This window comes from Rhinoraja longicauda, chromosome 36 (assembly GCF_053455715.1).
Source record: "Rhinoraja longicauda isolate Sanriku21f chromosome 36, sRhiLon1.1, whole genome shotgun sequence".
Lineage (NCBI taxonomy): Eukaryota > Metazoa > Chordata > Chondrichthyes > Rajiformes > Arhynchobatidae > Rhinoraja > Rhinoraja longicauda.
Genome location: NC_135988.1, coordinates 5307931 through 5333929, shown reverse-complemented (window position 1 = coordinate 5333929; position 25999 = coordinate 5307931). Strand labels below are relative to the sequence as shown.

The 25999-nt window shown below is 49.1% G+C and overlaps 2 protein-coding genes across 3 annotated transcripts in view; both read left to right on the top strand.

Annotated features, from left to right (window-relative positions):
• Positions 1–382, top strand: part of LOC144610262 (disintegrin and metalloproteinase domain-containing protein 9-like) — a 71284-nt gene extending 70902 nt beyond the window's left edge. Inside the window, exon 13 of the mRNA XM_078428852.1 lies at positions 246–382. Within this exon, the coding sequence (XP_078284978.1) occupies positions 246–382 (137 nt within the window). The remainder of the gene's footprint in view (positions 1–245) is intronic.
• Positions 383–11053: 10671 nt separating this feature from the next.
• On the top strand, positions 11054–22619 carry tm2d2 (TM2 domain containing 2). Of its 2 annotated transcripts, XR_013549404.1 has the most exons (5): positions 11054–12760; positions 14604–14691; positions 16580–16695; positions 19362–19717; positions 19801–22619. XR_013549404.1 is itself a non-coding variant. In XM_078428808.1 (4 exons), exons 1-4 carry the CDS (start codon positions 12492–12494, stop codon positions 19573–19575), a joined length of 687 nt encoding a protein of 228 aa, XP_078284934.1. In that variant the 5' UTR covers positions 11054–12491; the 3' UTR covers positions 19576–22619. The 2 variants fall into 2 exon arrangements, 1 of the variants encoding a protein (XP_078284934.1); XM_078428808.1 differs by having other exon boundaries at positions 19362–22619.
• Positions 22620–25999: the final 3380 nt, after the last annotated feature.

Sequence of the window (25999 nt, the reverse complement as noted above, 5' to 3'; positions counted from 1 at the left end):
TTAATGGGGAACTGAGATACAATTGCCATCCTGTCTTAAACGAACTCAGACACAGGCATCATTGACTCATCAGGGGTGGGGTGGGAACAAGTTGCCCTGAACAACTGCCCAAGAGACAAAAGAAGACAGTGAGTGCAGTAGTTCATGTTTCAGCGTTAAAGTGGCCTCTGTGTCCCTGGTCCCCGGAGGTGTGGGTGGGCTGGGGCTACACGGAGGCTCTGCTGACTTCTTCCTTTGTTCTTCAGACTCGTCGTCGGTGACCCGGTTGCCAAGGTTTTCGTTAATTTGCCACCTGCGACGTGGCTTCGTCCTCCAGGGAGAAAGGTGTGGTGTTCGTTTCCACAGGTGGGTCGTGACAAACAAGCTGCTTGCCAGCACCTGAAACCAGATAGACAATAGACAATAGGTGCAGGAGGAGGCCATTCGGCCCTTCGAGCCAGCACCGCCATTCAATGTGATCATGGCTGATCATTCTCAATCAGTACCCCGTTCCTGCCTTCTCCCCATACCCCCTGACTCCGCTATCCTTAAGAGCTCTATCCAGCTCTCTCTTGAATGCATTCAGAGAATTGGCCTCCACTGCCTTCTGAGGCAGAGAATTCCACAGATTCACAACTCTCTGACTGAAAAAGTTTTTCCTCATCTCAGTTCTAAATGGCCTTCCCCTTATTCTTAAACTGTGGCCCCTTGTTCTGGACTCCCCCAACATTGGGGACATGTTTCCTGCCTCTAACGTGTCCAACCCCTTAATAATCTTATACGTTTCGATAAGATCCCCTCTCATCCTTCTAAATTCCAGTGTATACAAGCCTAGTCGCTCCAGTCTTTCAACATACGACAGTCCCGCCATTCCGGGAATTAACCTAGTAAACCTACGTTGCACGCCCTCAACAGCAAGAATATCCTTCCTCAAATTTGGAGACCAAAACTGCACACAGTACTCCAGGTGTGGTCTCACTAGGGCCCTATACAACTGCAGAAGGACCTCTTTGCTCATATACTCAACTCCTCTTGTTATGAAGGCCAACATTCCATTGGCTTTCTTCACTGCCTGCTGTACCTGCATGCTTCCTTTCAGTGACTGATGCACTAGGACACCCAGATCTCGTTGTACATCCCCTTTTCCTAACTTGACACCATTCAGATAATATTCTGCCTTCCTATTCTTACCAGCAAAGTGGATAACCTCACACTTATCCACATTAAACTGCATAAGCCATGCATCCGCCCACTCACACAACCTGTCCAAGTCACCCTGCAACCTCATAGCATCTTCCTCACAGTCAGATCCTTCCTGCACCGTCGGATTCTTACTACCAGCGCACCTAGTGTGGATATGCGAAGAGGGTTTGGAGAATGGTGGCAAGTGTCCTTGCCACGGTTTATCCCGAACAGCTCTGCAACAGAGAACTCTCTGATTTTTGGGCTGTTTCGGGGGGGCATTTGCAGTCTCTCAGAGTTTAGAGATTACAGAGATACAGCGTGGAAACAGGCCCTTCGGCCCACTGAGACTACGACGGCCATCAATCACCAGTTCACCAGTTCTACATTATCCATACAGTGGGGGCGATTTACAGAGGCCAATTAACCTGCAAACCCGCATGTATCCATGATCCTCACCCTCTGTGTATAAAATCATGAGAGGAGTAGATCGGGTAGATGCACAGAGTCTCTTGCCCAGAGTAGGGGAATCAAGGACCAGAGGACATAGGTTTAAGGTGAAGGGGAAAAGATTTAATAGGAATCTGTGGGGTAACTTTTTCACACAGAGGGTGGTGGGTGTATGGAACAAGCTGAGGTAGTTGAGGCTGGGACTATCCCAACGTTTAAGAAACAGTTAGACAGGTACAAGGATAGGACAGGTTTGGAGGGATATGGACCAAACGCAGGCAGGTGGAACTAGTGTAGCTGGGACATGCTGGCCGGTGAGGGTAGGTTGGGCCGAAGGGCCTGTTTCCACACTGTATCACTCTATGATTCTATGACTCTATGACTCCTGTCCAATTCTATGAGCTGTTTCTTCAGGCTTTTTAGCTGAATTGCACTGTTATCAGTGGACTATTTTTGGAGCAGGCTTATCAGTCCACATTGTGTAGGCCCGGATGTGTTAATGTGTCACCTATAACAGGCCGCACAAACTTTCAAGACTCTGGCACCGACCGAATGATATACGACAGCTAGACTATGTGACCTTCTGTGTTCAATCCTGACCCCGGGTCATGTCTGTGTGGAGTTTGAATGTTTTCCCCGTGAATCCATGGATTTCTTCCGTGTTCTCAGGTTTCATAAGACCACAAGTCATTGGAGCAGAAGTAGACCATTCAGCCCATCGAGTCTACTCCGCCGTTCAATCATGGCCGATCTATCTTTCCTAGGAAAATAACTGCAGATGCTGGGACAAATCGAAGGTATCACAAAATGCTGGAGTAACTCAGCGGGTCAGGCAGCATCTCTGGAGAGAAGGAATGGGTGACGTTTCGGGTCGAGTCTGAAGAAGGGTCTCGACCCGAAACGTCACCCATTCCTTCTCTCCAGAGATGCTGCCTGACCCGCTGAGTTACTCCAGCATTTTGTGATATCTTCAATCTATCTTTCCTTCTCAACGCTATTCTCCTGCCTTCTCCTCATAACCTTTGATGCCCTTGCTCATCAAGAACCTAGCAATCTCTACCTAAAAAATATCCAATGACTTGGCCTCCACAGCAGTCTGTGGCAATGAATAGCACAGGTTCACCACCCCTATGACTGAAGAAATTCCTCCTCATCTGCTTTCCAAAGGTATATCCTTTTATTCTGAGGCTGTGCCCTCTGGTCCTTGACTCTCCCACTCATGGAAACAACCTCTCCACATCCACTCTATCCAGACCAAAGATACTAGAGGAGCAAGATAGACCACTCGACCCTAAAAACCTTAGTACGTCACAGCGCCATTTTAATAGGCAGAAACTTGCAGAAACATTTAAAAAGAAAAATAACAAAAATCTGTGAGTTGATAGATGAGATATATTCTGCATTTTAATGGTATCATCACACATACTGTTCCCCCAAAACAGTGATCACACTGCGAGAGGCATAGCGAACGGCGGGTTTTGCATACTAAAATGGCGGACATTACGCTCCTTTGCGTTCTACACTTCAGTATAGGCGATTTCAATGGAGTGGTCCATCTTGCTCCTCTAGTATCTTTGATCCAGACATTGCCTGGGAGGGAACTTATCAGTTATGGGGAGAGATTGAAGAGGCTCGGTCTATTTTCCCTGGGGTGGAGGAGTTAGGAGGGGGCATGATTGCGGTAAAATTATAGGGTCAACATCACCATCATGGGCAAGTTGGGCCGAAGGGCCTGTTTCCATGCTTTAGTTTAAAGATACAGCATGGAAACAGGCCTTTCGGCCCACCGGGCCCACGCCGACCAGCGATCCCCGCACACTAACACTATCCCACACACACTGGGGACAATTTTTTAAACATACCAAGCCAATTAACCTACAAACCTGCACGTCGTTGGAGTGTGGGGGAGGAAACCGAAGGTCTCAGAGAAAACCCACGCAGGTCATGGGGAGAACGTACAAACTCCGTACAGACAGCGCCCGTAGTCAGGATTGAATTTGGGTCCCTGGCGCTGTAAAGGCTCCAGTTCTACCGCCAGGCCGCCATGACTCCATAACTGCAGGAAGCTTTTCCTGTATCAGAGAGAGATAAAACTAGAGGACATCTATTTCAAGGAAGGGCCAAGAGATTTAGAGGGGATCTGAGGGAAGCCGGAATAAACTGCTGGAGGGAATGGTGGAGCCAGAGTCGTTGACAGTAGTGTCGAAACAAGAATCACTCAGCCAGAGAAGGCTATGGGACAAGTGCTAGAAGATCTTCCCCCCAAGATACAACAATACGGCAGAACTTTGTTTATCCCAGGAGGGAAATTGGTCTGTAACAAGGCACATGTAACATGAAATTAAAGTGAGGAGTGGAAAGGATTGGGGATGTGCACAGATCGGGGGGGGGGGGGGGGTCAGTCTCAGACTCAGTCTACCCCACAACAGAAGGGTGAGGAGTTGTACAGTTTGATAGCCACAGGGAAGAAGGATCTCCTGTGGCGTTCTGTGCTGCATCTTGGTGGGACCAGTCTGTTGCTGAAGGTGCTCCTCAGGTTGACCAGTGTGTCATGGAGGGGGCGAGCTGTATTGTCCAGGATGCTCCGCAGTTTGAGGAGCATCCTCCCCTCCAAGACCACCCCCCGTGAATCCAACTCCGCCCCCAGGACAGAGCCAGCCTTCCTGAAGAGTTTGTTGATCCTGTTGGCGTCCACGGCCTCAGCCCTGCTGCCCCAGCACATGGCAGCGAAGAAGCTGGCGCTGGCCACCACCGATTGGTAGAACATCAGCAGCATCTTACTGGAAACATTGAAGGAGCAAAGTCTTCTCAGCGTGGAGACAGTCCTCCAGCAGCTCGTTCCATACACCCACCACCCTTTGTGTGAAAAAGTTATCCCTCAGCTTCCTATTAAATCTTTACCCCCTCACCTTAAACCTATGTCGTCTGGTTCTCAATTCCCCAACTCTGGTTAAGAGACTTTGTGCATCTACCCGATCTATACCCCAAGCACCTGCTTAAGGGCGGCACGGTAGCGCAGCGGTAGAGTTGCTGCCTTACAGCGAATGCAGCGCCGGAGACTCAGGTTCGATCCTGACTACAGGCGCCGTCTGAGTTTGTACGTTCTCCCCGTGACCTGCGTGGGTTTTCTCCGAGATCTTCGGTTTCCTCCCACACTCCAAAGACGTACAATAGGTTAATTGGCTGGGCAAATGTTAAAAAAAAATAATTGTCACTAGTGTGTGTGGGATAGTGTTAATGTGCGGGGATCACTGGGCGGCGCGGACCCGGTGGGCCGAAGGGCCTGTTTCCGCGCTGTATCTCTAAATCTAAAAACCTAAATCTTAAGAAAAGCTATTTGGGAACTGCAACGGTGAACACTTCCAAATGGAGGGAAATAGGACTAATACCAAATGATGATGAATCAAGGTGGTAACTGATGCTGAATGTAAAAGACAATATCTTTTGTGAATCAATTGTCCATTTCCCTCCACCCCTCCCATCGATCTGAAGAAGGGTTCTAACCTTGAACATCATCTATCAGGTTCTCCTGAAATGCTGCCTGAGTTACTCCAGCAAATTTGTGGCTTCTTTTGTAAACCAGCATCTGCAGTTCCTTCCTACACTTTCCTTGTTCCTCCGTCCATTTAAGTTGGCTGCTGCCCAGGGAAGGAATGGTGCTTACAAAAAGTGTAGGAAGGAACTGCAGATGCTGGTTTATACCGGAGGTAAACGCAAAGCGCTGGAGCAACTCAGCCGGTCAGGCGGCATCACCGGAGAAAAAAAATGGATGACGTTTCGAGTCTCAAGAAGGGTCTCGACCCGAAACGTCACCCATTCCTTCTCTCCAGAAACGGTGCCTGTCCGGCTGAGTTACTCCAGCGTTTATGTGACGTTTCGGCTCAGAACCCTACTTCAGAAAAGTCGAGGGAGGGTGGGGGGGGGGGGGGTCATGTCTATAAAAATCTTGAAAATGACCTGTTCTCACTTTCAGAGATGGGGCCTTTTGGAGAACTGATTCTTTGTTAGTCAACTCAAAATAGTGAAATGTAATTGTTTCATTCTGAGGTCAAACCTGTGGTTGCCATGACGGTAAAATTAATCAAGCAGACTTTTTTTTCCAGTATCAAGGCAGTAATCTTTGTGTCGTGGATTTGCTGTGGAAGCTGTACCATATTTTCGGTTGCATTAAGCTACGGGTAAACAACCAGCAAAGCATGTTAACTTGAGGCAAAGCTAGGTCGTCCAATATAAATGACATTTCGTGCTGCCTTGCCTTAATCCCCACTAAACCTGACCCAATTACTGATGCTATTAAAAAAGGATTGAGGGTACAACTGAAATAATGTCAGTGGATTTTTCAATCTAAGGGCTTTGGAGAATGATGGACGTACTCTGCACAGGTAGCAGAGATCCCTCTGCTTTGTGGAGTTCTCTGCCACTGAAGGCAGTGGAGGCTAATTCACTGGATAAATTTAAAAGTGAGTTGGATAGAGCTCTGGGGGCGAGCAGAATCAAGGGATATGGGGAGAAGGCAGGCACGGGTTACTGATTGTAGATGATCAGCCATGATCACAATGAATGGCGGTGCTGGCTCGAAGGGCCAAATGGCCTCCTCCTGCACCTATTTTCTATGTTTTATGTTCTATGTTCTATCCCCTGAGGACTGGACATCCAGTGGATAGACAATAGACAATAGGTGCAAGAGGATGGAGGATAAGGGGATTGAGGGGGATGGAGTGGGGGGAGGGGAGAGGAGGGAGGGGAGTAGGGGGAGGGGGGAGGGGGGGGGGAGGGGGAGGGGTAGAGGGAGGGAGGGAGGGGGGGAGGAGGGGGGTGCTGCACCAATGCAGGAGAGGTTTGGGCCCAACAGGTCCACTTGGTCTAGTAGCCTGTTAAATGCTTTTCCATGGCGCATGCTTTTAAGCTTCTATCCCTTTTACCGGTCAAGAGCTGGGGAGAAAAAGGAATGGCCGGGATGGAACAAGACTTTGATTATGTTGATTGCTTTCCCGTGGCAGTGTGATGGAGTCAATGGAGGGAAATCTGGTCTGTGTGATGGACCGGGCTACATCTCCAACTCTCTACAATTTCTTGCAGTCTTGGGTAGAGCTATTCCCAAACTAGGCTGTGGAACAACCCGACAGTATGCTTTCTAGGGTGCATCTGTAGTTTGTAGAGTCCCTGGAGACATGCTGAATTTCGTCAGTCTCCTCAGGAAGTGCAGGCGTTGGAATGCCTTCTTGGCTGTTGCATCATTATGGTTGGTCCACGACCGATCATTAATAATATGAAGGTATTCTGAGGGATAAGGTGACGTCACCGCCCCACGCCCCACGTGACCTCACCCAGCCAGCGGTCACGTGCTTCTGCTCTACCAATGGCGGCCGCCCGGGCCGGGAGGCGGGTTGCTACGCAATGTCCACTAGGCGGCGCCTGGGCCTCTTGACCTCCACTGTTCGGACCTACACTGCCCGGGCCTACACTGTCCGGGCCTACACTGTCAGGGCCTACACTGTCCGGACCTCCACTGTTCGGTCCTACACTGCCCAGGCCTACACTGTCCGGGCCTACACTGTCAGGGCCTACACTGTCCGGACCTCCACTGTTCGGACCTACACTGGGAGTTGTGAGTTGGAGTTGTGTTGTTGGGAGTTGGGAGTTGGAGTTGTGAGTTGTGAGTTGTGAGTTGGAGTTGTTGGGAGTTGTGAGTTGGAGTCTGTCAGGGCCTACACTGTCAGGGCCTACACTGTCAGGGCCTACACTGTCAGGGCCTACACTGTCAGGGCCTACACTGTCAGGGCCTACACTGTCAGGGCCTACACTGTCAGGGCCTATACTGTCAGGGCCTACACTGTCCGAACCTCCACGCAATGTCCACTAGGCGGCGCCTGGGCCTCTTGACCTCCACTGTTCGGACCTACACTGCCCGGGCCTACACTGTCCGGGCCTACACTGTCAGGGCCTACACTGTCCGGACCTCCACTGTTCGGTCCTACACTGCCCGGGCCTACACTGTCCGGGCCTACACTGTCAGGGCCTACACTGCCCGGGCCTACAGAGTCAAGGGCGGTCCCATATGGGACAAACCAATTTAGCCCAAAATACGGGACAGTTGGCAACCCTAACTCCACCATGCTTCCTAAAGTCAATAACTAGCTCTTCCATCTTGCTGACATTCAGGAAGAGGTTATTTTCCTGACACCATGTAGTTCTCTATAATAACCATAAGTTCTCTATCTCTTTCCTGTACTCCATCACGTCGTTGTTCATGATTCAGCTCACCGCCGTAGTGACTTCTGCAAACTTGTGGGTGGAATCAGAACTCAATTTGGCAGTAAACTAAACTAAACTAAAACTAAATAAATGTTGATTTGTGCATTTATTGCCTGTTTCCCAAGCTGTGGGAATCGCGTGACTGCATGGGTTTTGTCTCTCTGCTCCGGTTTTCTCCCACACTCCAAAGACGTGCAGGTTTGTAGGTTAATTGGCTTTTGTAAATTGTAAATTGTCCCCAGTGGTCGTAGGATAGTGCTAGTTAGTGGGGATCGCTGATCGGCGTGGACTCGGTGGACCAAAGGGCCTGTTTCTGTGCTGTATCTATAAACTAAACTAAACTAAAACAGAATCTAATTCTAAATACATTTTGATTCTTGTATTTATTGCCTGTATCCCAAGCTGTGGGAATCCGGTACCTCCAAGCACAACTCCAACTCCCACAACTCCAACTCACAACTCCCAACAACTCCTACTCACAACTCCCAACAACTCCAACTCACAACTCCAACAACACAACTCCACCAACTCACAATTCACAACTCCAACAACTCACAACTCCAACAACTCACAACTCCAACTACTCACAACTCACAACTCCAACAACTCACAACTCACAACTCCAACAACTCACAACTCACAACTCACAACTCCAACAACACACCACCCCAACTCCAACTCCAATTCCAAACTCACAACCCCAACTCCAACTCACAACCCACAACTCCAACAACTCACAACTCCAACAACTCCAACTCACAACTCCAACAACACAACTCCAACAACTCACAACTCCAACAACTCACAACTCACTACTCCAACAACACACAACCCCAACTCCAACTCCAATTCCAAACTCACAACCCCAACTCCAACTCACAACCCACAACCCCAACTCCATTTCACAACTCCCAACTCCAACTCACAACTCCAACAACTCACAACCCCAACTCACAGCTCTCCAACTCCACCGGGTGGCACCAGCAATGGCTGCCTCGCCAACAATCTGTCTGTCCCTTCATTTTTTTGTGATAAATGTATGTTTTAAATGTATATTTTGTGTTAAATGTATGTTAAATGTATGTTTTTAGTGTTCTTTAGCTTGTATTTTGTGGGGGGTGGGGGGGGGGGGGGATGTTGGAGGAAACTTTTTACTAATCTCTTACCTCGACGGAGATGGGATTTTTTTTCCGTATCGTATCTCCGTCCGCACTGCGGCCTAATATGGAGGAGTTGGCGGCCTTTGCTGGAGACCGACTTCGAGAGCTTCACCGTGGGAGCCTGCGGAATTAACATCACGGAGCTCGCGATCCCTTTGCCAGGGATCGACCTCTGAGCTCCACCGCGGGAATCTGTGGGACTTTAACATCGTGGAGCTCACGGTCTCTGGTCAGAGACCGACTTTGGGAACTCCAAGTCGCAGAAGTTTCGATCGCCCCGATGCGGGAGCTTTGACCGCCCCGATGCGGGAGCTTCGATCGCCCCGATGCGGGAGCTTTGACCGCCCCGATGCGGGAGCTTCGATCGCCCCGACGCGGGAGCTTTGACCGCCCCGATGCGGGAGCTTCGACTGCCCCGACGCGGGAGCTTTGACTGACCCGATGCAGAGGTTTCGACCGCCGGCTGCGGGAGCTTCGATCGCCCTGACTGGTGATGGTTCGACTGCCGTGGGAGAATAAAAGAGGAAGCGGATTAGACTTTATTGCCTTCCATCACAGTGAGGAATCCGCTGTGGTGGATGTTTATGTTAACTTTTATGTAGTTGTGTATCTTGTTGCTTTTTGTTAGTATGTCTATATGGTAATTCGAATTTCAGTGTACCTTAATTGGTACATGTGACAATAAACTGACCTTGAAACCTTGAGCTCCAACCCCAACTCACAACCCAAATCCCAACTCCATCTCACAACTGGCAGTGGGTGCCCTCGCCAACAGTCTGTGTGTCCTTTCTTCTTTTTGTTATTTTTAGTATGTGTTAAAAAGTACATTTTAGTGTTCCTTGGTTTGCTTTATGTGGGAGGGGGGTGGGGTTGGGGGGGATACCTTTTTATAATCTCCCACCTCGGCGGAGATGTGATTTTTTCCCGTATCGTATCTCCGTCCCCACTGCGGCCTAACATCGTGGAGTCGGCGGCCTTTCCTGGAGACTGACGGGCGCTCCAAGCCACGGGAGTCTGCGGGACTTTAACATCGCGGAGCTTGCGGTCCCTTTGCCGGGGGTCGAAGCTCCAACCGCGGGGCCTGTGGACTTTATCATCGTGAAGCCCGCCGTCTCTGGTAAGAAGAGGCCGACTTGGGAGCTCCATGCCGCGGAGAGAGTTTCAACCGCCCCGACGCGGGAGTTTCGATCACCCCGACGGGGGCTTCGATCGTCGGCTGCGGGGGGTTTGATCGCCCCGACTGTGGATGGTTTGACTGCCCCGACCGCGGGAGAACAAAGAGGAAGAAGTTTGAACTTTATTGCCGTCCATCACAGTGAGGAACGTGGAAACCACTGTGGTGGATGTTTATGTTAACGTTTATGTGGCCGTGTGTCTTGTTGGTTTTCACTTAGTATGGCTGTATGGTAACTCAAATTTCACTGTACCTTAACTGCTACACGTGACAATAAACTGACCTTGAAATATTGAAGTCCAACTCTAACCTCACAACTACAACTTACAACTCCAACTCACAACTACAATTCCAACTCACAACTACAATTCCAACTCACAACACCCAACTACAATTCCAACACACCAACACACAACTCACAACAAACACACAACATACAACTCACAACAAACACACAACACACAACACACAACACACAACACAACAACACAACAACTCACAACAACACACAACTCACACCATTGGTGCATTTATTGCCTGTCTTCTCAGCTGTGGGAATCCCGCCCACATCGGCCATTGATAGGCACGCGGCGCCGTTGAGTGGCGGGCAACTAGACCAACCAGCAGTGGGGCTGCGAGGAGGAGGTGCGGTGATTGGGTGACGTGCACGTCAGTCTGCCGCCCGGCGACGCCCCCAAGGCCGGTCTAGGAAGCTGATTGGTCGGGAAGGACGTCACTCGGCCTTGCCCCGCCTCCTGAGGGTGGGACCGGCGGTGTGATTGGGCGGTTCGGCCGTCTGTGAATCGTGGCCCGCCTCCATGGGGCGGGACCGGCGCGGCGTGACGTAACATGACCATCCGGCGGCGGGATGGCGGCCTAGCGCGGGGGAGACGGAGACAGAGACACAGACAGAGATAGTGACAGTGCAGGGGGAGGGATGGCGGCCTGCGTGTGTGAGTGAGTGTAACTGTGCAACGGAGTGAGAGTGACAGTGAGTGAGAGTCAGTGCAAGAGTGTGCGAGGGAGTGTGTGTGAGTGTGAGGCAGTGAGTGTGTCAGGGAGTGTGAGGCAGTGGGTGTGAGTGAGTGTGTCAGGGAGTGTGAGTGTGAGCCACTGAGTGTATCGGTGAGGGTGTGTGTCGGTGAGTGTGTGTCAGTGAGTGAGTCACTGAGTGTGAGTGAGTGTGTGTCGGTGAGCGTGTGTCAGTGAGTGTGTTTCAGTGAGTGTGTGTCGGTAAGCGTGTGTCTGAGTGTGTCGGTGAGTGTGTGTCAGTGAGTGTCGGTGAGCGCGTGTGTCAGTGAGTGTGTCAGTGAGTGTCGGTGAGCGTGTGTGTCGGTGAGCGAGTGTCGGTGAGCGTGTGTGTCGGTGAGCGTGTGTCGGTGAGCGTGTGTGTCGGTGAGCGTGTGTGTCGGTGAGCGTGTGTGTCGGTGAGCGAGTGTCGGTGAGCGTGTGTGTCGGTGAGCGTGTGTCGGTGAGCGTGTGTCGGTGAGCGTGTGTGTCGGTGAGCGTGTGTGTCGGTGAGCGAGTGTCGGTGAGCGTATGTGTCGGTGAGCGAGTGTGTCGGTGAGCGTGTGTGTCGGTGAGCGAGTGTGTCGGTGAGCGTGTGTGTCGGTGAGCGAGTGTCGGTGAGCGTGTGTGTCGGTGAGCGAGTGTCGGTGAGCGTGTGTGTCGGTGAGCGTGTGTCGGTGAGCGTGTGTGTCGGTGAGCGAGTGTGTCGGTGAGCGTGTGTGTCGGTGAGCGAGTGTCGGTGAGCGAGTGTGTCGGTGAGCGTGTGTGTCGGTGAGCGAGTGTGTCGGTGAGCGTGTGTGTCGGTGAGCGTGTGTGTCGGTGAGCGTGTGTCGGTGAGCGAGTGTCGGTGAGCGAGTGTGTCGGTGAGCGAGTGTGTCGGTGAGCGTGTGTGTCGGTGAGCGAGTGTCGGTGAGCGTGTGTGTCGGTGAGCGTGTGTGTCGGTGAGCGTGTGTGTCGGTGAGCGAGTGTCGGTGAGCGTGTGTGTCGGTGAGCGTGTGTCGGTGAGCGTGTGTCGGTGAGCGTGTGTGTCGGTGAGCGTGTGTGTCGGTGAGCGAGTGTCGGTGAGCGTGTGTGTCGGTGAGCATGTGTCGGTGAGCGTGTGTGTCGGTGAGCGTGTGTGTCGGTGAGCGAGTGTGTCGGTGAGCGTGTGTGTCGGTGAGCGAGTGTCGGTGAGCGAGTGTGTCGGTGAGCGTGTGTGTCGGTGAGCGAGTGTGTCGGTGAGCGTGTGTGTCGGTGAGCGAGTGTCGGTGAGCGTGTGCCGGTGAGTGTGTGTCTGGGTGGGGATGGCGGCCGTGGCGCCGGGTCACCTACTGCTGGCCGCGCAGCTGCTGCTGGTCCTGGCCGCCGCCGTGGCCGCACTACTGGCCGCATCCGCGTCCCCCGACAACGGCACGGCCGGCCCGCCGGACACCGGGACCAGGGCTGGGGCTGGGGCAGGGGAGGAGACGGGGGGCGAGGCCGGGCTCGGGGCTGAGGGCAGCGGCGGCGACAACAACGGCACGGTGCTGGAGTACCGCGACCCCCGCTCCCCACTTGTGCTCTGCAGCTTTCTGTGAGTGTGGGGGACAGAGAGACACCGGGGGTGGGGGGAGAGTTTGGTCCTGGGGGTGGGGGTCAGAGAGACCCCGGGGGTGGGGGGAGAGTTTGGTCCCGGGGGTGGGGGGAGAGTATGGTCCCGGGGGTGTGGTCCCGGGGGTGCGGTTGGAGGGTGACCCTGTGGGTGGGGGTAAACTGTGATCCTGTGGGGTGAGAGAGTGACCCCAGGGGTAGGGGGTGTGGCCCTGGGGGTGGTACAGTGTGGGGCAAATATTCTGGGGTGGGGGAGAGTGTGGTCCTGGGGGTGGGGTGGGGAGGGGAGGGGAAGGGGGCAAATGGCCTTGGGGTGGGGAAGAGTGTGGTCCTGGGGTTGGGGCTGGTGCTGTGTGGGGCAAGTATTCTGGGGTGGAGCACAGTGTGACCCTGGGAGAGGGTACAGTGTTGGGAAAACATCCCTGGGGTTGGGGTGGGAGGGAGAAGATTTCCCAGCATGGGGGTGTTACAGTGTGGGGCAAATATTCTGGGGTGGGGATACAAAGTGGGCAAATATCACGGGGATGGAAGAACTGTGGCTCAGTGGATGGGGTACCGTGTTGGGAGGGGAGGGGGTAAATGTACTGGAGGTTGGGGGAAGTGTGGTCCTGGGGGTGGCAGTACAATGGAGGGGGATACAGTGTGACCTCAGGGGTCCGTGTTGGAGTAGTACAATGTGGGGCAAATAACCACAGGGTAGGGCTACAGTGTGGCCTTGGGGGTCGGGGACAGTGTGGGGCAATTGTTTTGGGGGTGTTGGTACAGTGTGAGCCTGGGGGGGAGAAAGCAGAATGGGTTTGAGTGGGGAAAGTAGATCCGCCATGATTGAATGGCAGAGCAGACACGAAGGGCTGAATGGCCTGATTCTGCTCCTATGTCTTGTGGTCTTATGCCCTCTTGTATTAGTCAGCCTGCCATGGGAAAAAGATTCTTGCTATCGATCCTCTTCATCAGGTTGCCCATTAATCTTCTACTCCACGGAAAACATCTATCGTATCTAAGCTCACTTTGTAACGCTCTCCTGGATTATCTATCCAGTTGGGACATCAACAGAATTGCAAACAAAATAAAATGTCCATCGAAAATGAAATCCCACTTCCCACCGGAAATTGGAGGAACAGCATCTCATATTTCGCTTGGGCAGCTTGCAGCCCAGCGGCATGAACATTGACTTCTCCAACTTTAGATAGTTCCTCTGTCCCTCTCTTCCCCTCCCCTTCCCAGTTCTCCCTCTGTCTGAAGAAGGGTCTCGACCCGAAATGTCACCCATTCCTTCTCTCCCGAGATGCTGCCTGACCTGCTGAGTTACTCCAGCATTTTGTGAATAAATCTCCCTCTGTCTTCCTGTCTCCACCTATATCCTTCCTTTGTCCCGCCCCCCCTGACATCAGTCTGAAGAAGGGTCTCGACCCGAAACGTCACCCTTTCCTTCTCTCCTGAGATGCTGCCTGACCTGCTGAGTTACTCCAGCATTTTGTGAATAAATACCTTCGATTTGTACCAGCATCTGCAGTTATTTTCTTACATATCCGTCCACCACCTTCTCTGCTATCGAAAATCAGCTTATTTTGTCTCTTTTCCTGATTCTGACGAACAAGCCCAGACTTGGACGGGTTATCAGTTTCTCCTTCCATAGATTCTGCATGACTCTTGCATTTTCTGTGTTTAATCCATAGAAGGGTTCTTGGTGTCAACAATTTACGTTTGGATCATTCATCAGATGAAATATAATTTAGCATTTGTTGAACAAGAGCAGCGAGTCTATAGTTTGATTAATAATGGCTTGTTGTTTTGACCTGTCACCTTGCCGTCTGTATTGCCTGCAGGCCTGATGAATTTATTGAATGTGATGATCCAGTGGACCTCCTTGGAAACACAACTGCATATCAGGTGCAAAGATATGGATGTGTAAAAGTAAGGAAACTATATTTCTCTTACAATACAATACAATACAATACATCGTTATTGTCATTGTACAGGGGTACAACGAGATTGGGAATGCGCCTCCCATACGATGCAATAAATTAATTAGCTAGTCAGTATTAATTTAATCAACCCAATGATACAAATTGTAACAGTTTTAAGACAGAATAAAGTGCAAGTAGATCTGTGCCGGATCACTGTGCGATGTGACCATCCGGCTCAGCAGGACTGGTTCATAGCAGCTATGACCCTGGGGATGAAGCTGTTCCTGAGTCTGGAGGTGCGGGCGTAGAAGGACTTGTATCGTCTGCCCGATGGAAGGAGTTCGAACTGACTGTTGCAGGGGTGTGAAGAGTCTTTGTGGATGCTGGTGGCTTTTCTGAGGCATCGTGTGTTGTAGATGCCCTCCAAGGCTGGTAGCTGTGTTCCGATGGTCCTCTGAGCTCTATGGACTATCCGCTGAAGAGCTTTCCTCTCTGCCTCCGTGCAGCTGAGGTACCACACAGGGATGCCATGTGTTAGAGTAGACGCTAGACGCCATGTGTTAGAGTAGACGCTAGAGTCTGGAATCAGAAGCAAAATACACACTGCTGAAGAAACTCAGTGGGTTGACCAGCTTCTGTGGGGGAGAGGCAATGTGATGTTTCAGATCAAACTGATTCTGATAATGGGTCTCAGCCTAAAATGCCAACAATTCCCCTCTCCCCCCTTAGGTGCTGCCTGGCCCGCTGAGTTTTTCCAGCTGAATGAGTTCCCGATTAGGCCTCGTACAGTGTAGAAAAATAACTGTAGATTCTGGTACAAATCGAAGGTATCACAAAATGTTGGAGTAACTCAGCAGGTCAGGCAGCATTTAGGAGAGAGGAAATGGGTGACGTTTCGGGTCAAGTCTGAAGAAAGGTCTCGACCCGAAATGTCACCCATTCCCTCCTCGATGCTGCCTGACCTGCTGAGTTACTCCAGCATTTTGTGATACCTCATACAGTGATACATTGTGGAAACAGGCCCTTCAGCCCAATCTGTTCACATGTCCCATCCACACTAGTCCACCTGCCTGCGTTTGGCCCATATCCCTCTAAACCTAACTTATCCATGTACCTATCTAATTGTTTCTTAAATGTTGCAATAGTCCCTGTCTTAACTATCACCTCCGGCAGCTCGTTCCATACACCAACCACCCTTTGTGTGAAAATGTTACCCCCCAGATTCCTATTAAATCTTTCTCCCTTCACCTTAAACCTATGTTCTCTGGTTCTCGATTCTCCTACTCTGGGCAAGAGACTCTGTGCATCTTGCATGACAAATGTGGCTCAGCTGGTCTCACTAACATGAGCAGAATGCTGGAAGTGCTCAGCTGGTCGGGCAACATCAATAAAGAGAGAAACCGTTTGTATACAAAAGAAACTGCAGATGTTTAAAACTTCAGCAAAGTGCCAGAGGAACTCGGCGGATCAGGCAGCATCTGTGGAAGGAATGAACAGATAACGATTTCGGGTGGGACACTTCTTCGTACTGAAGAGAACAGCAGTTAATGTTTAAGAAGGGTCTCGACCCGAAACGTCACCCATTCCTTCTCTCCTGAGATGCTGCCTGACCCGCTGAGTTACTCCAGCATTTTGTGAATAAATACCTTCGAGCAGTTAATGTTTCCTCAATTCTGACCTGAAATGCTGACTCCACCTCCCTCTCCAGAAACGTGACCTGTTGAGTATTTACAAAGTTTCAAGCGGTTTTGGATCCCAAAGAACCATTTTGCTTTGATCTTGTTGATACACCTCTTTCTCCCTCCCCTTGCCTTAGTAAGATGGGAATGTGGCTGTTATTGGAGCTGAGGGGATAGGAGGTAAATCGACTAATTAACGTTGTACTTTGTCAACAGTTTGGTGGGCAGGCTTACAATGAGGTGCATCATACCCGAGTCCTCTGCACTGCACTAAAGGACATCGAGTGCGCTGGAACTCGCACATTCCTTCGAGGAAACGTGCCGTGTATAAAGTAAGACCATCCTTTGATTGTTAGCTTCATTCAGTTACCAATGATTTGACGAAGTAGACGAATAATTTTGTTGCTGAACTGTGTGTAAACTAGAAGCTTACAGAACTGGCATCTTGACAAAATCCTTTAGAAGGATGAGAGGAGATCTTATCGAAACGCATAAGATTATTAAGGGGTTGGACACGTTAGAGGCAGGAAACATGTTCCCAATGTTGGGGGAGTCCAGAACAAGGGGCCACAGTTTAAGAATAAGGGGTAGGCCATTTAGAACTGAGATGAGGAAAAACTTTTTCAGTCAGAGAGTTGTGAATCTGTGGAATTCTCTTCCTCAGAAGGCAGTGGAGGCCAATTCTCTGAATGCATTCAAGAGAGAGCTGGATAGAGCTCTTAAGGATAGCGGAGTCAGGGGGTATGGGGAGAAGGCAGGAACGCGGTACTGATTGAGAATGATCAGCCATGATCACATTGAATGGCGGTGCTGGCTCGAAGGGCCGAATGGCCTCCTCCTGCACCTATTTATTGATAAAATATGCTCACATTGACATTGAATTCTGTAAATACTCACGGAAACAATGAACTGCAGATCCTGTTTTTTTGGGTTTTTTAAAGGCGCAAAGTGCTGGAGTTACTCAATGGGTCTGGCAGCATCTCTGGAGAATCAGTCTGGAGAATTATCCTGACCCGAAACATCACCTATCCATGCTCTCCAGAGAAGCTGCCTGACCCACTGAGTTACTCCGGCACTCTGTGTCTTTCTCTGGCAATACCCAGCAGGCCAGACGATATCAAGGTCAAACAGTAATGATACATAGAAACATAGAAACATAGAAAATAGGTGCAGGAGAGTAGGCCATTCGACCCTTCGAGCCAGCACCGCCATTCAATATGATCTTGGCTGATCATCCAAAATCAGTACCCCGTTCCTGCTTTTTCCCCATATCCCTTGAGTCCGTTAGCCCTAAAAGCTAAATCTAACTCTTGAAAACATCCAGTGAATCCACTGCCTTCTGTGGCAGAGAATTCCACAGATTCACAACTCTCTGGGTGAAAATCTTCTTCCTCGTCTCAGTCCTAAATGGCCTACCCCTTATTCTTAATCTGTGACCCCTGGTTCTGGACTCCCCCAAAATGGGAAACATCACCCGAAACGTCACCCATTCCTTCTCTCCTGAGATGCTGCCTGACCTGCTGAGTTACTCCAGCATTTTGTGAATAAGTACCTTCGATTTGTACCAGCATCTGCAGTTATTTTCTTACACTAACTAATCCTTCCTCATTACACAATACCCAGTCTAGGATGGCCTGCCCGCTACTCGGTTCCTCTACATATTGTCTTAGAAAACCATCCCATATACATTCCAGGAAATCATCCTCAGTGCGGTACAATCATAAATATAACTAAACTAACCTAACTCAGCGGGTCAGGCAGCATCCTTGGAGAACATGGACCGGTAATGTAAGAAAATAACTGCAGATGCTGGTACAAATCAATTTATTCACAAAATGCTGGAGTAACTCAGCAGGTCAGGCAGCATCTCGGGAGAGAAGGAATGGGTGACGTTTCGGGTCGAGACCCTTCTTCAGACAGGTAATGTTTTGGGTTGGACTGTTAATAAAGTATCTCTATTTGTAAAATTCCACAATGAACTCTTTTCGCAATTATTTCATTGGCAATCGTGTTCCTGAGAACACATTCTAAGAACTAAATGAGACACTGATTTATCTCTTGGAAACGTTTATGTTCATATCAAGAATTTTAAACAAAAACTTGTTTTGATCATGATTCATGACAACTAAAAACGCTGTGCACTTAAAACACCCTAATTTATATATTGCAGGAGGTATTCATGAACCTGGTCAAATAGCAGGAAATTGGGACTGATTTCAGTGTCAGATTTATTGCAAATGTATCCACAATTCTTGCAGAGATGACCAAAACAATTGTTGATTGCGATCTGAGTAGTTGGTAAATTTACTAGAACTTATTGACCACTCTAAGGTGGCATGGTGACGCAGCGGTAGAGTTGCTGCCTTACAGCACCAGAGACCTGGGTTCCATCCTGACTATGAGTGTTTGTATGTACAGAGTTTGTACGATCTCCCCGTGACCTGCGTGGGGTTTCCCCGGGATCTCCGGTTTCCTCCCACACTCCAAAGACGTACAGGCTTGTAGGTTAATTGGATTGGTATAATTGTAAATTGTCATCATTGTAAATTTAGATTTTAGATTTTTAGATTGAGAGATACAGCGCGGAAACAGGCCCTTCGGCCCACAGGGTCCGCGCCGCCCAGCGATCCCCGCACATTAACACTATCCTACACACCCTAGGGACAATTTTTATTTTCATATTTGCCCAGCCAATTAACCTACATACCTACATACGTCTTTGGAGTGTGGGAGGAAACCGAAGATCTCGGCGAAAACCCACGCAGGTCACAGGGAGAACGTACAGACGGAGTCCGTAGTCGGGATCGAACCCGAGTCTCCGGCGCTGCATTCGCTGTAAGGCAGCAACTCCACCGTGCCGCCCACTTGTCCCTAGTATGTGTAGGATAGTGTGAGTGTGTGGGGATTGCTGGTGGACTCGGTGGGCCGAAGGGCCTGTTTCCCCGCTGTATCTCTAAGCTAAACTAAACTAAGCCCTCTTGTGTCTGTTGCCTTGCAGGTACACTGGACATTACTTTGTTACCACCCTGCTTTATTCCTTCTTCCTGGGGTGCTTTGGCGTTGACAGGTTTTGCTTGGCGCACACTGGCACTGCCGTTGGAAAGCTGCTGACACTCGGAGGGCTGGGGATATGGTGGTTTGTGGATCTGATTCTACTCATCACTGGGGGCCTGATGCCCAGCGATGGCAGCAACTGGTGTACGTACTACTGAAGATCTGCCCACACTGGTCTCTGCAAGGCTTGGGGAATGGGCTGCCTTATCAGGTTCCTTGTTGCCTTGTCAATTGGACTCCTAGGCAATCGACCTTGTGTTTCTTCACCGTCCCTATTTGATTCATTCCTTCGGGGCATAGGTAAGACAATGAGTCGTGTATATTATTTTTGTGAAGTCTGTATATAATGTAAATTGTGTAATCACGTTTTTCTGTACTTGCAGATATCTCCTCAATTTGAATTAAGTGCATGCACACCAAGACAGACCTTCCTGGAATATTGGAAGTTAGGAATTATGTTCTGCAATGCTTTCAATCTGATGTTTTCTAACGGGTGTTTGCTACTGCCTATAATTAACAAGGAAAGGTTGTAGTAAAGCTGTGCGAGAATTAAGAGTGCACAGTCTACACCGATCAGCCAAAACATTATGACCACCTGCCTAAAATGCTGTTGGTCCTCTGTGTGCAGCCCCATACGCAGCAGGGTGCGATGCACTGTGTATTGTGACACATTCCTCCCGTGACCATCATGAAAATTTTCTGTGACTTGTGCCAGTCGTCCTTCTGTCGGTTCGGACCAGACGGGATAGCCTTCGTTGCCCTCGCGCATCGATGAGCCTTGGGCGCCCAACACCCTGTCTGTCGCCGGTTTGTGGTTTGTTCCTCCTCGGACCACTGTCGGTCGGTACTCACCACTGCTGACCGGGAGCACCCCACAAGCCTTGCCGTTTCAGAGATGCTCTGACCCAGTCGTCTGGCCATAACAATTTGGCCCTTGTCAAAGTCACTCAGGTCTTTACTCCTGCCCATTTCTCCTGCATCCAACACATCGACTTCAAGAACTGACTGTTCACTTGTTGCCTAATATATCCCACCCCTTGACGGGTGCCAGTGTAACAAGATAACCAATGTTATTCACTTCTCCTGTCAGTGGTCATAATGTTTTGGCTGATCAGTGTATTTAGAGAAGTTGGAAGCAAGCCGACAGCTGGTATAATATTGTTTTCAAGTCAGTAATAAAAATCCATGTGCATGATGTTTACCACCAGAGGGCATATGGCCTCATTTATTTAACAAAAACAAATCCAATAAAATATTGACCTTTTTTTAAGAAATGTATTCGTAATGTCTTTGTGTGAAACATGCTTTAATGTTGCTAATTACCACGGTTTACTGTCACAGATCTGACCGTAAAGTTGCAGGGTGCAGGAAGGATGCTGGTTTTAACCGTGGGTAGACACAAACTGCTGGAGTAACTCAGTGGGACAGGCAACGTCTCTGGAGAGAAGGGATGTGCTACGTCTCGGGTTGAGACCCTTCTCCAGACTCGTCCGTGTCTATCTTAAAGTTGCAGTGCTGTGTGGGATTTGTTTGAGTAATACAGACAGTCCCTGGGTTACATAAAGGTTTGCTCCCGAGAACTGCCCATAAGCTTATTTCTCTGCGGCACAGTGTCGCAGCGGTAGAGCGGTGGCTTCCATCTTGGCCACGGGTGCTGCCTTTCTGGGGTTTGCACGTGCTCACTGTGACAGTGTGGGGTTCCTCCAGGGGAGGGCCATAGTTATATCGAGTTGGAGAATTTTACCGTTGTGTCGTACGATATCCATGTGGAATATTACTGCTGTTCCTCTGGTTTACATGTGACTTCACTGGCAGCGGAGGAGGTCCAGGACAGAAAGGTCAGTCATGAGAAGGAGAGTTAAAATGGTTAACAACCGGGAGATGTAGTAGGCCTTGGCCGACTAGATCCCCTAGTTGCTAACCATTTTAACTCCACTTCCCATTCCCACACTGACCTGTCAGTCCTGGGCCTCCCCCATTACCATTGTGAGGCCACAAGCTAACTGGAGGAACAGCACCTCGTATTCCGCCTTGGTAGCTTACAACCCAATGGTATGAAAGTTGAATTCTCCAATATTGGGTAAGTTACAACCCCCCCTTTCACTCCCACAACCCTTCCCATTTTCTCCCACACAACCCCCCCCCCACCTTTCCTCCATCCCCCTCCCCCCCTCCCTGTGCAACACCTGGATCCCTACCTATTTCTTGCCTTCACCTCCTCCCCCCACCCCAACTAATTCTTCCACCTATCCCACTCCGGCTTTACAATGCACAACTTTTCAATCTGAATCAGTCTGCAGAAGGGTCTCGACCCGAAACGTCACCCATTCCTTCTCTCCAGAGATGGTGCCTGACCGGCTGAGTTACTCCAGCATTTTGTATCTATCTTCGGTTTAAACCAACATCTGCATTTCCTTCCTAGAACTCTTCAATCCTATCCCATTGTCCCACTCCTTTTATCTCTGGCCTTTATTCCAACCATCTGCCTATCAATGACCTTCTCACCTAGAGCCACGCCTTACTTCCTGCTTTGTCCTGCCCAAGATCCAAAGCATACCACCTCATCTGTGAAACACGGTGGTGGGGGTGTTATGGCCTGGGCATGTATGGCTGCTGAAGGTACTGGCTCACTTATCTTCATTGACGATCCAACTGCTGATGGTAGTAGCATAATGAATTCTGAAGTGTATAGACACATCCTATCTGCTCAAGTTCAAACAAATGCCTCAAAACTCATTGGTCGGCGGTTCATTCTACAGCAAGACAATGATCCCAAACATACTGCTACAGCAACAAAGCAGTTTTTCAAAGCTAAAAAATGGCAAATTCTTGAGTGGCCAAGTCAATTACCTGATCTGAACCCAATTGAGCAATGCCTTTTATATGCTGAAGAGAAAACTGAAGGGAACCAGCCCCCAAAACAAGCATAAGCTAAAGATGGCTGCAATACAGGCCTGACAGAGCATCACCAGAGAAGACACCCAGCAACTGGTGATGTCCATGAATCGCAGACTTCAAGCAGTCATTGAATGCAAAGGAGATGCAACAAAATACTAAACGTGACTACTTTCATTTACATGTCATTGCTGTGTCCCAAACATTATGGTGCCCTGAAATGGGGGGACTATGTATAAACACTGCTGTAATTTCTACATGGTGAAACCAAAATTTATAAAATTGGCCTTTATTAAAATCTGACAATGTGCACTTTAACCACATGTGATTTTTTTTCTCTATTACAAATCTCAAATTGTGGAGTACAGAGGCAAATAATTAAATGATGGGTCTTTGTCCCAAACATTATGGAGGGCACTGCACATGATAAAAGGTTTACCATTTAGTGCAAGATAAAGTCTGTAGTTCTTTGTTTCTACAGTTTTATTACACGTTTAGTTTTGACTCTTGTTTGCCGTAGATGAGCAGTTGCATTAGAATAAGGGTCAGGGTCAAGTTGTGTAGGATGAAAGGATACATGATCTGGCATGAAAACTGGCAATTGGAAGCTGCTCCACTTCCCAGAGGTATTTGCTGTTTATTGGAAGGAGAATGTTTGGAAGGCATTTCATTGTTGGGCTGACGTGTTTAACTGTCTCGCGGCCTGTTTCAAATCTGCCTTGCTTGCATTGTGGCTTGCCTTAAAATAGCTCTCGGAGAATTGTTTGCTAGTTTCGTCATCAATTAAAGTGTCACAGTAGTGCAGAGAACATTTTCGAGGATGTTGTCGGGACTCGAGGGCCTGAGCTATAGAGAGAGAGAGAGAGAGAGAGAGAGAGAGAGAGAGAGAGGTTGAGCAGGCTGGGTCTCTATTCCTTGGAGGGCGTGCAGCGTAGGTTTACTAGGTTAATTCCCGGAATAGCGGGACTGTCATATGTTGAAAGACTGGAGCGACTAGGCCTTGTATACACTGGAATTGAGAAGGATGAGAGGAGATCTTATCGAAACGTATAAGATTATTAAGGGGTTGGACACGTTAGAGGCAGGAAACATGTTCCCAATGTTGGGGGAGTCCAGAACAAGGGGCCACAGTTTAAGAATAAGGGGTAGGCCATTTAGAACTGAGATGAGGAAAACCTTTTTCAGTCAGAGTTGTGAATCTGTGGAATTCTCTGCCTCAGAAGGCAATGGAGGCCAAGTCTCTGAATGCATTCAAGAGAGAGCTAGATAGAGCTCTTAAGGATAGCGGAGTCAGGGGGTATGGGGAGAAGGCAGGAACGGGGTACTGATTGAGAATGATCAGCCATGATCACATTGAATGGCAGTGCTGGCTTGAAGGGCCGAATGGCCTCCCCCTGCACCTATTGTCTATTGAGTGCAGGTGGATTAGGGGCTGATCTTACAGAGGTGTATAAAATCATACCAGGAATAGATCGGGTAGATGCAGAGTCTCTTGCCTAGAGTAGGGGAATCGAGAACCAGAGGACATAGGTGTAAAGTGAGGAGGGGGGGGGGGAGATTTAATAGGAACCTGAGGGGTAACGTTTTTTTACACAACGGGTGGCGGGTATATGGAACGAGCTGCCGGAGGAGGTAGTTGGCTCGGGTACAATCGCAATGTTTAAGAAACATTTAGACAGTCACATGGATGGGATAGGTTTAGACGGATATGGACGAAATGCAGGCAGGTGGGACTAGTATACATGAGACATAGAGTTGTAGAGTGATACAGTGTGGAAACAAGCCCTTTGGCCCAACTCGCCCACACCGGCCAACAATGTCCTAGCTACACTAGTCCCACTTGCCTGCACTTGGTCCAAATCCCTTCAAACCTGTCCTATCCATGTACCTGTCTAACTGCTTCTTAAACGTTGGTGTAGTCCCTGCCTCAACTACCTCCTTTGGCAGCTTGTTCCATACATCCATCACCCTCTGTGTGAAAAAGTTAAGCCCCTCAGATTCCTATTAAATCTTTTCCCCTTCACCTTTAATCCATGTCCTCTGGTCCTCGATTCACCGACTCTGGGCAAGAGACTCTGTACATCTACCCGATCTATTCCTCTCATGATCTTATACACTGCTATAAGTGTATGGAGGAAGGGAAAGGAGCAGGGCTGCTGGGATGGTGGGAGATATCTGTGCACACAGAGGTTGTGAAGAAGGGGTGGAATTAGAATATGGGGGTATTACTTCAAAATTGAATATGAGAAGTAATTCCAATATTACGAATAGCAAATTTTAAAAAGTGATGAGCATGTATTTTGCGTAGTGTAAGAAAATAACTGCAGATGCTGGTAAAAAATCGAAGGTATTTATTTCACAAAATGCTGGAGTAACTCAGCAGGTCAGGCAGCATCTCGGGAGAGAAGGAATGGGTGACGTTTCGGGTCGAAGTCATTTCAAATTTTACCAACATCAAATGATCTAACAGTACAGCACAGGAACTTCGGTCCACAATGTGAGAAAGAACCGTGGCTACAGGTCTATTATACATCCAGAATAATGTATGATGAACGTTTGCCATCTCTGGGCCTGTACTAGCTGGAGTTTAGAAGGATAAGGGGGGAGGGGGGGGGGGGGGGGGAGGTTGGCATTGAAACTTACCGAATAATGAAAGGCCTGGATAGAGTGGACTTATAGAGGATTTTTCCAGTAGTGGGAGAGTCTAGGACCAGAGGGCAAAGCCTCAGTATAAAAGGACATGCCTTTGGAATGGAGATGAGGAGGAATGTCTTCAGCCAGAGGATGGTGAATCTGTGGAATTCATGGCCGCAGACAGTGGTGGAGGCCAAGCCTTCGGGTAAAGCGGAGATTGATAGCAGAGCAGAGCACGATAGACCACTCGACCCTAAAAAGCATAGTATGTCACGGCGCCATTGTAGTAGGCAGAAACTGGCAGGAACATTTAAAAAGAAAAATAACAAAAATCTGTGTATTGATAGATGAGATATATTCTGCATTTTAATGGTATCATCACACATGATGTTCCCCCAAAACACTGATTACGCTGCGAGAGGCATCGCGAACGGCGGGTTTTGCTTACTAAAATGGCGGCCGTTACGCTCCTTTGCGTACTACACTTCAGTATAGGCGATTTCAACGGAGTGGTTCATCTTTCTCCTCTAGTATCTTTGATTGATCGGTTCTTGCTCAGTAAGAGTGTCAAAGGTTATGGGGAGAAGGCAGGAGAAAGGGGTTGAGAGGGAAAGATTGATCAGCCATGATTGAATGGCGGAGCAGACTCGATGGGCCGAATGGCCTAATTCTGCTCCTGTGCCTTATGAGAGTATGTAACAAAGGAAACTTACTTATGTTGTATCTTACCAAGTACCAAAGACAAAATAATGAGCAGCAGCCCTTTCACATCTGAGTAAACATGGCCCAATCCATAAAATGGAAAAAAAAAGTTGGCCCCACTTTCCATGATGATGTTTAAAACTAAGCTGGTCAAATGTTTTTGATGGCAGTTGAATATAAATTTCTCATGGAAATCATAACAAAAATCTTTTTTTATAAACCAGACCCTTCCTGTTGACATTCTGAGGTCGCAGCTTATAATGGTTGGTTAACGAATTTCCAGTCTATTGATTCAAATTTGTTCTAATTAGTTCTACTCAGAGTCCTAAAGCTGTACAGTTTGGAAACAGG